The sequence below is a fragment of the Stegostoma tigrinum genome, chromosome 32 (genome assembly GCF_030684315.1).
Source record: "Stegostoma tigrinum isolate sSteTig4 chromosome 32, sSteTig4.hap1, whole genome shotgun sequence".
NCBI classification, from domain to species: domain Eukaryota; kingdom Metazoa; phylum Chordata; class Chondrichthyes; order Orectolobiformes; family Stegostomatidae; genus Stegostoma; species Stegostoma tigrinum.
In genome coordinates, this window is record NC_081385.1 from 1,748,211 (window position 1) to 1,758,740 (window position 10,530).

The following is a 10,530-nucleotide window of genomic DNA, read 5'->3' on the forward strand; positions in this document are numbered from 1 at the left end:
AAGTGCAGTGGAAATCAAGCCACACTATTCGAATTGTTGTGAAATGTGAAAAAATGTAGTCAAACTATCCAAAGTTCCTGATTTAGCTGATGACAATATTAGGTTCAAAGCAAATGATCATCAGGTTTCTAAACTCAATGAGAGAAGAATTCTATTATGAACAAATTGTCTTTAATCAATAGCAAAATGAAAGTAGGAATTGCTGTCTTAACTCTGTCTACCCATTCTTAAATTCTTCCTTTTCTATTTTGTTTGTATCTGACTGTCAGTGACAGTAGAAAAGTGAAAAATAAATTGGGAAAACATAACTTGAATGCACCTGTCTCAACCTCAGGAGCTGATGAGTTGTTTCTTCCACAAAAACAAAATCGAGCATTGTGAGTTGTGTAGAAGGCAAAGTTCAGTGAGTGGACAAACACATGGCAGGACAGTTCAAAGATAATGGGAACTGCAGATGCTGGAGAATTCCAAGATAATAAAATGTGAAGCTGGATGAACACAGCAGGCCAAGCAGCATCTCAGGAGCACAAAAGCTGACGTTTTGGGCCTAGACCCTTCATCAGCGAGGGGGATGGGGAGAGGGAACTGGAATAAATAGGGAGAGTCCGCCTCCCCCTCTCTCCCTATTTAGGACAGTTCAAAGTGGCTCATGTGAAGTTACACACTTCAGTGTAAAGAACAGAAGAGTGTTACTTAAATGTAGTATGTTGGGAAGTGTGGATATACAAAGGGACTGGGTACTTTTGTATACCAGTTAATGAAAGTAGACAGACTGGTGCAGGAAGCAATTAGGAAGCCAAATGGTACACTGGCCTTCATTGCAGAAGATTTGAGTTCAGAAGTAGGGGTGTCTTACTGCAGTTTTACAAAGCCTCAGTCAGACCTTACCTGAAAAGTTATATGCAATTTTGGATTCCCTCCCTAAGAAAGGATTTACTTGCCATAGAGGGAGTGCAATGCAGTTTCAATAGGCTGATACCAAGGATGGCAGAACTGTCCTACGAAGAGAGATTGATTAATTAGGCCTATATTTACAAGTTTGGAAAAGATGAAAGGAAATCTGAATGAAATATATAAGATTTTTACGGGGCTGGATGGACTAAACCCAAGGAAGTTTGTTTTTTCCCCCTGGTTGGGGAGTCGAGAAGCAAGGGACACAGTCTCAGGCTACAGGAGGTTAATTTAGGACTAAGATGAGGAAACACTTCTTCACTCAAAGGATAGGGAACCAAAAGTTTTCTCCACCACAGAAGGCCGTGGAAGTCTAGTCACTGAGTATACTGAAGAAAGAGAGATAAATTTCTAGAGTTTAAAGGCATCGAAGGATAAGTGAAGAAAGCAGGAATGTATTGAATGGTGGAGCAGGTTCAAAGGTCATGCGGACTCTTGTGCTGCACATTTCTATGTTGCAGTTTGTTCCCATTCCCTTTGGTTGTTAACACAAGGATGGTCAGTCTTTCATTCATTGACAAAATAAATTCTCGACCAATGTGTTTCATTCCTCCTCCTTCAACAGGGATTTTTGAAAGGAAGGTAAGTGGAGGAGAGTTTCTGGTACCTCCGCACAGAAAAGGGGCTTTTTTTTTTGCAGACCAGAAGTTTCTCTGCCGCACTGGCCCCAAGAGTCTCCTGGCTAACAGCCAGTCAAAATACGGTTGTCAAGCTATTAATTATTTTTAAAATTGCAGCCATTTCTTTGCAATGTCCCCTTGGTTTAAAGTAGTGTTTTTTTTTAAATTCAGTCTTAAAAGTAGAAGGAAATAAAGTCTTTGCAGAATATGTGTCTGAGAAAGAAACAGTATGAGTGATATACATGTGTATGAAAGAGACTGTCAATAAATTAATTTTATGTATATATAGTATGTTGCAAATATGATCTAAACTTGTACATATTCAGTGTTTCATGTTGCTCCTCACTCTGCGCAGTATTCAGTTGTAACCAGTGTCCTGATGGCAGGCCATCCCAGGTGGCCACTGGTAAATTAACAAGCAATTTTGTTTAGCACACGGACAGATGCTCATGACGATGTTGTTGTGGAAGTTAAAAATGACCAGAAGGCTCCAGAAGAGACAGTGCTTCTACAAGGCGTTAATGGAGAGAAAAAGTTGCCCACTGACCAGGTTAGGGAACTAAAATACTTCTGCATGCTTTTGAAGAATCTTGTAACAAACTGGCTTTGTATAAGCGTATGCAATCATTTCAGACCTTGACTTTTTTTGATAGTACATTGTTATTTTGGCAAGAATGTCAATTTTGTCCATCTCCAATTGTTCTTGAACAGAGAATGGTTTGGAAGTCATTGCAAAAAGCATTTAAGAGTCGAACCAAATTTCTGTGAATCTAGAGACTAGAAGGCAAATTTCCTTCTCTAAAGTATACTCATTAATTAGATGGGTTTTGCAACAATGATATTCTCAGAAATGATGACTGTGAAACTAGTTTTCAATTCCACATTTAATGATCTGAACTTACGAAAGCTGCTAGTGGAATTTATGCAGTCCATGATCCAGATATGACCCAGCGTGTGAATCCAGTCAGAATCTGTACTGTGTGCAGGTGTATGCACCAGAGCTGAGTCATTACCTAAGGAGGTGCTGCTACTGATTACAGCTAATTACCAATATTCAATAAAAATGGAGGTACCTGTGTAATGGTTAGCAATGAGGATCATGTACAATTAGGTTTACATTGACATCTTGCTGTTCTATTGTGGCTCAGAAGCTTTAGAATCAGGCACAGGGCTGGTCTCAGTATGAATTTCCCCAAAATAAAATGGTTTAAAACCCTTTCTTCTGATCAACTCAAAATCCTGTTGTGTTCTTTTTGGTGGCTGTCCTTTTTTTAAAACCAGATTCTTCTCCCTGTTTTCTGTATAGTGAGGAACAATTCAGAATATTTTGCCTATTGAGATCTTCCCAACATTTCAAGGAATCACACAAATCTTTGTCACAAGTAGACCTTAAGCAAAGAACTCTCAGGATTTGGAGCAAAGGCAAGGAAATGGAGTTGAGGTGCTGATCAACTACAATCCCAGTGAATGGCAGAGCAGGCTCAGCTTTGTTCTATTGTCATGTCACAGTATATTTCTGACAGTCCAGCAGGAATACTTTGTTAATATATTGTATTGTTTTGTTCTTTTTCTGGAGTGAAGAGAGATGAAGCAATATGCAAACCAGTGGAATGAAGACAAGTAACCACAGTGCTCCCAGCCGAACCAGACCACACGGATTATGACAGTGACATGAATTGTCTATGCCTTTAGAAACGCTGCACATGCTCCTACACTGAAGCAGTTTCAACAATGCTGGAGCCTTTCTTTCACTGGAAACCACTGAACACTTTACTGAAATGACCATATGGCCTGTTGATCCCACTAATATTTCCACTGTCAAACTGGTTCCTGATGTTATTATTTCTGTTTGATCTCTGCAATTGCATATTACCTCTTAGCTGTATATTTCTGCTCAAGTTATATATTGTCACATCGGCAGTTACAGAGTACAAATTGCCTGTCCAGGCTTCAACCCCTTAACACAATTGAAAAGAAATTTCATGTCACTTTTCTTTACAATTCTTAGAAATTCCAATTAAACACAGCAATTTATAATTTAACATTTTAAACAAGAATGTATATTAAAAAGCATCCAGATTACAACGTGTTGTTCCAAGAGGAAATTCTCAGGACTGTGCTAGCATGGTTCTAACTAGTTGCAGACAGGTTTTTGCGTAAGACACAACTAACGAAATGACACAAGTCATGGTGTGTAATTGACATTAGGAAACATGATGTGGCACATTTGTACATATTTTAATCAATATCCCCACCTCTAGTCAGGAGAATTAGTTATGTGTTCAAAAAGTATTTTTGTAGATGTCAGCTGCAGTCTGTACTTAGCACTCATTCGGCTAGACGAACTTCAGTCAGTGATATAGAGCAATAGGGTTACGAGTAAGCAGGGGTTTTAATTCTCAGTTCTTTGCAATAGAAACACGAGCATTAGTAAGATCAGGAATCTTTCAGTCAATCAACAGAATCCAAAAATTGTTTGTTTGAATGGATTTTCTGTTGGAAATGCTGAACACATATTGAAAATGATATTTACTCTCTGCTAAGCCCAAACCAAATGCACTGCACTATAGGTAATTTTAACTACACTTCAACATCAGTAGTTCTCCCCTAAATGAAGCTTCCAAAAATAATGATTTGGTTGCAGTGCAGAATTTACACCATCACCAAACCTTCATTCAGTTACAAGCGCAAGTCCTCACCAACGTAGAACCGTGGTTTCTTTCTGGTAGGACACATGCTCCATTGAAAATAATCCCAATTCATTTTCAAATTAGTGATCTGTTTTCCCTTTCATGATCACTTCGTCTGTAAAAATGTAAAGGAAACATCATGTTTATTGTTGGATAAACTGCTGACTAGGAAAGCATATACTTTCCTCTATGACAATGAAGTTAAAAGAATGCTAGCTTCTGTTTCTCACTCCACTGTTCTGGTGAGTATTTCCAGCATTCTGTGTTTGTAATTGCCGTGAGGGAGCAGAATGCATGGGGTGTGGAATGGAAATTCTCCTTTTTAACCTTCAGGATATGTTTCTGCAAACTTGGGAGCTCAGCCAGCTCCACACCAAAGCACCAAGGCTAGATGATTGCATTCTGTCCAGTTGCCTATAAGCCTGGGTGTTGGTTCTTAGTGTAGTTTATAAAGAATTTGCATGTTGTTAAATCAGAGGACACCTTTTAGTCCTGTTTCTTCTGCAGGCTGTGTCTGCAGCAGTCAACACCACTGAAAAGTCTCTCAGCCTTCAACTTGCCCACTTGCAGAACAATTTGGCTTACTTTATATTTTGCAAATACTGACTTTTTTTAAGCTAATTGACATGAGCGGCAACATTAAAAGCAGCAACTAACAAAAGTCTCACTCAGTGGCCAAGGCATTGGCCTGTAGTTAGATTGCATGAAATGTTAGACCCTAGTGCACAGAAAGGGCAATGTTTCCTGTCACATGCTTGGTGTATAGCTCAAACTGTAGAAAGTTAAATTACCAGAATTTTTTTATTTGCAGGGCTAAGTTGTTGAGTGGTGTGGGAAATTAAATGTGGGAATAATTTCCTTTAAAGGTCTGACAGATCGGCACAACATCGAGGGCTGAAGGTCCTGTACTGTGCTGTTATGTTCTACGTTAAAGATTTTGTTTGTGAAGGATATGGGTTCCTGAGAACTTTAGAGTTTTGGTTTATCTTTCTGATAATCCCAGCACTGCTCATCTCTGGTACTGAGCGCATCATACAAGTCAGAAGATCCCAGTTTAAATGAAGACCAGTTACTATTCTACAACTTCTAATATTAATTCATTTATTGGTTATAGTGATCTGCATTTCCCCACCATGCAGATTACTGCATTTCAATTGCTTCCTTTCCTGCCCATATTTGAGACCTTTTGAGTGCAGTCAATGGAAAACCCACACACAACTTCTTCATTATCTGAATGAATAGTAGGTGGGAAAGAAAATAAAAACAAGTGCCGGCAAAACACTTTCTGCACAAGTGTTGTCAGACTTGTGGCATTTCTCTAACACTTTCTATTTTTATTTTAGATCTCCAGCATCTGCAATACTCTTATTGAATGACGGGAATCTTTACTAAGGTCCTCAAATGGTGATCAGAGCATCACAAAAATCTAAGACCCCTCTCTAAGAAGCTGGTCTGACTGCCAAAAGTTTAATATTGCATTTGAGGATGAAAGAAAGCATTATAATGATGTAGTGCATCACTGTAGAATGAGCTGTGTCTCACTCACACTGCCATTGCTGCAGTTAATTGGTCATCTCTGACTCATGCGGAAGGGAGGCCTGTAAGCATATTAACACGTGGCTGTGCTAAAGTTACTTGCTTGTTTGCCATTTATGTTGAAATTTTAACAACATTGCGACAGAGGCTGAGGCTGTGGCTGGATGTTTTAAAATACGCAAAATTAATTAGTTAAAATTATATTGTACACCGATTTGAACTGTTGCAGAGTTAGTGTAATGCCACAGAAAGTGTTTCATGTAAATAGAGTGAAGCCCATTAACAAGAAAGCAACTTTTTGTTCAAATGATGTTGGGACTAGACTAGTTAAAAGATGTGGCCAGCTGGGTAGGCAGCTCTTGCAGTCAATGAAACAACAGTAGTTACACCATTCTTGAGTGAGTGGCTGAATATACTGACAGACATTACCAAATACTACCCACCATGGCAGAGTCCCTAACTGATGAAAATAGCATGCCCACGACCTCAGAGGTCTGCAATCACCTCAGTCTTTCAGAGCTCAAGGTTTTTTGTTTCTATTTGTGTCACTCGCTAGGCCAGCATTTACTGTCCATCCCTAGCTGCCCAGATGTTAATTAAGTGTCAGTCACATTGCTGTGGGTCCAGAGTCACATGAAGGCCCGAGCAGGCAAGGTCAGTCAGGGTGACAGTTTGCTTCTCTAAATGGACATTAGTGAACTGGGTATGTTTTTCTGACATTCAGCAATGGTTTCATCATCATCACTAGACTTGTTATTCCAGATTATTTTTATTGAATTCAAATTTCATTATGTGGGTCTCTGGATTAATAGTCTAGTGATAATAGCACTAGGCCATTTTCTCCCCAACTGAAAAAAAAACATTTCCTTCTCTATTGGGTCAGTTCATCATTGGGCCTAAAATTCACAGCCTGATGTTGGAGCCTTACTTTTGGCTTGAAACTACTGACAACAGTAATTAAGGTATTAAGCACAACTAAGTATTTCTGTACATTATTTTGTACAACATCAGTTCTGCACAGATAAGAGTTAATGAAGCTACCATTACTGACTCACAGTGTATATACAAGTTGCTCTAAACTACACTTTCGAGGCTCCTCTGCGAGTACATGACCAGTGTCAGGATCTGTCATGCGTCCTGCACAGCCTCATTCCATTGAAGTACTTTGTCTTATGTAAATTTGAAATAAAAACTGTGACTGACTTTTTTATGACTTGCAAAGAAAATGCTAAATAAAGTAATGTTGCAAATACCTGACATGATTTGTTGCACTCTGCAATCTCTAAACATTCTAATGGATATAATATAAATCAAGTTTCTTTTTAATGTACATGGACTATAATAGACAATAAATGGACCAAAGAGCTGGATGTCGAACCTGGTCAAGTCAATATCATCATTCCTGCCCTTCCTTTCTCTTATCTCCAATAATAATAATCCTTTCCAAAATGCAGTTCAGGGATAAGACTTATTCCTGGACATGTCATCTGCTGTATCATTCCAAGAGCAAACATTGTTTACTGGGCAGGGTCAAGGGAAAAGTACATGATGGCTGTTTAATTGGAAAGCCAAAGCTAAAATTGGGTTCAGTACAGTTGAAAAGAGTACAGATTTTACTGCTACATAATTGGGTTATTATCTTCTGTTTGAATTTCTTGCAGCTGGGTTTACACATTCTAGCAACAGCATTTCAACCCAAGAGGGAGATGAACTTGGTCTAAAAATTCCTACAGATCGGCTGTTCAGAGTCCGCGAGTTAGCCTAAACGAATTGAGGCTGAACTCAAAGTGAGTGGGACTCTCCCTTTTGAAATATTCAGCAGCCAGTCAAGTTTCAAAGACACTAGCCATTTGGCAGCAGAATCATTTCCCAATGATCTAGGGTGTACATGAATAGCAACTGAATTCAAGGGATGGGAGGAGAGAAAAAAAAACTGGCAGGAATTCAAGTGGCTTTTGATCCCAAACCATGAGAAACTAAAAGGATAGGATTCTTGGCAGTGTGGAAGAACAGAGGGATCTTGGTGTGCAGATACATAGATCCCTTAAAATGGCCACCCAAGTGGACAGGGTTGTTAGGAAAGCATATGGTGTTTTGGCTTTCATTAGCAGGGGGATTGAGTTTAAGAGTCGTGAGATCTTGTTGCAGCTCTATAAAACTTTGGTTAGACCGCACTTGGAATACTGCGTCCAGTTCTGGTCGCCCTATTATAGCAAAGATGTGGATGCTTTGGAGAGGGTTCAGAGGAGGTTTACCAGGATGCGGCCTGGACTGGAGGGCTTATCTTATGAAGAGAGGTTGACTGAGCTCGGTCTCTTTTCATTGGAGAAAAGAAGGAGGAGAGGGGACCTAATTGAGGTATACAAGATAATGAGAGGCATAGATAGAGTTGATAGCCAGAGACTATTTCCCAGGGCAGAAATGGCTAGCACAAGGGGTCATAGTTTTAAGCTGATTGGAGGAAAGTATAGAGGGGATGTCAGAGGCGGGTTCTTTACACAGAGAGTTGTGAGAGCATGGAATGCGTTGCCAGCAGCAGTTGTGGAAGCAAGGTCATTGGGGTCATTTAAGAGACTGCTGGACATGCATACGATCACAGAAATTTGAGGGTGCATACATGAGGATCAATGGTCGGCACAACATTGTGGGCTGAAGGGCCTGTTCTGTGCTGTACTGTTCTATGTTCTAAATGTTACTATTACTGGGCAGTCATTGACACAGTAAAAACTCAATGAAATGCATCTAATTTAGTATGATACAGCAGTTAAACAAACACTTTACTATAACTAAGAACCAGCATCACAATAGCAAATCCCTTAAACTACTTCTCGGATATGTTTCTAAGGTATTGCTTTCTCATTCTAAACATGGAGCTATTATCATTGATCAAACTTGATTCATTACAACCCCGTTTGAATAGGCTTCCTTTCCACGTGTACATTTTCAGAATGACCATTTGTTCACTTATTTTATGCAATCCCATTGTTTATTTAGCAAAATCTTTCTGCATGGGAAAAAGTAAAAGGGAAATCCCAGTACTGTCTTTTAATTCTCCATTTATAGCTTGGACGTCATACAGAGGTCCCTTAGTTCCACAACTTGCATCTCTCAGAAGTACAAGTTCCACAAATGCTAGCTACAAGACCCTATCCTCAGTGATGGGGTAGTCCAATACATCAGTGCAAAAAATAAGGCTGAAGCATTTGCATCAATTTTCAGTCGAACGTGCCAAGTGCATAATATCCATCTCAGACTCTTCCAGAGATCTACAGTATCACAGATGTCAGTCTTCAGCCAATTTGATTCACTCCATGTGGCATCAAAAAGTGGCTGGAGGCACAACACAAAGGCTATGGGCCCTGACAACATTCCAGCAACAGTCCTTAAGATTAGTGCTCCAGAATTTGCTGTGTCCCGAGCAAACCTGTTCACGTGATACTATAATAGCATCTCCCCAAACATGTGAAAAACTCATCCAGCTATGTCCTACACACAAAAGACAAATACAAACCAGCCAATTTTTGTCTCCTCAGTAACATGATGGATAGGGTCATCGACAGTGCTATCAAGCAGTACCTGCTCAGTGACAGGCAGGTTGGGTTCCCCAGGCCCATTCAGCATCTAACTTCATTACAGGCTTATTGCAAAAATTTAGATAAAAGCTGAATGTGTGAGGTGAGCATGACTGCTCTTCACATCAAAGCCACATTTGACCAACTAAGGCTCCAAAAATCCCAGGGATCCCCAGGCGGATTGAGGGGGAACCCCAGACTCGAGGGGGAACCTTCCACTAGTTGCAGTCATACTTGGCACAGACGAATCTGGCTGTTGGAGGACAGTTAGCTCTAGGACATATCTCCAAGAGTTCTTCAGCATATGTTCAATCCATTAAACTTCAATTGCTTAAATAATCTTCCCTCCATCAGAAGTGGGCTCGTTCATAGATGCTTGTACAATGTTCAGCACCTTTCATGACACATAAATGGAAAAGTCCTAGGGAAAATTGATGAACAGAGAGATCTGTGTGTTCAGGTCCATTGTTTCCTGAAGGTGACAACACAGGTCAATAGAGTGGTCAAGGAGGCATATGGCATGCTTTCCTTCATTGGGCGGGGTATTGAGTACAAGAGTTGGCAGGTCATATTGCAGTTGTATAGGACTTTGGTTCGGCCACATTTGGAGTACCGTGTACAGTTCTAGTCGCCACATTACCAAAAGGATGTGGATGCTGTGGAGAGGGTGCAGAGGAGGTTCACCAGGATGTTGCCTGGTATGGAGGGCGCTAGCTATGAAGAAAGGTCGAGTAGATTAGGATTATTTTCATTAGAAAGACGGAGATTGAGGGGGGACCTGATTGAGGTCTACAAAATCATGAAGGGTATAGACAGGGTGGACAGCAAAAAGCTTTTTCCCAGAGTGGGGGACTCAATTACATGGGGTCATGAGTTCAAAGTGAGTGGAGGAAAGTTTAAGGGAGATATGCGTGGAAAGTTCTTTACACAGAGGGTGGTGGGTGCCTGGAACACGTTGCCAGCGGAGGTGGTAGACGCAGACACGTTAGCGTCTTTTAAGATATATTTGGACAGGTACATGGATGGGCAGGGAGCAAATGGACACAGACCGTTAGAAAATAGATGACAGGTTAGACAGAGAATCTTGATTGGCGCTGGCTTGGAGGGCCGAATGGCCTGTTCCTGTGCTGTAGGTTTCTTTGTATCTTTGTATCAAGTACT

The 10,530-nt window shown here is 40.4% G+C and overlaps 1 protein-coding gene across 3 annotated transcripts in view; it reads left to right on the top strand.

Annotated features, from left to right (window-relative positions):
* Window positions 1-7,054, top strand: part of mcamb (melanoma cell adhesion molecule b) — a 153,376-nt gene extending 146,322 nt beyond the window's left edge. For 2 of the 3 annotated variants that reach the window (XM_048562126.2, XM_048562129.2), the window contains 2 exons: window positions 2,004-2,121; window positions 3,153-7,054. In XM_048562126.2, the coding sequence (XP_048418083.2) occupies window positions 2,004-2,121; window positions 3,153-3,185 (151 nt within the window). In that variant the 3' untranslated portion in view covers window positions 3,186-7,054. Of the gene's footprint in view, window positions 1-2,003; window positions 2,122-3,147 lie in introns of all 3 variants that reach the window. The other variant, XM_048562128.2, reaches the window with a different exon arrangement.
* The last annotated feature ends 3,476 nt before the right edge of the window (window positions 7,055-10,530 follow it).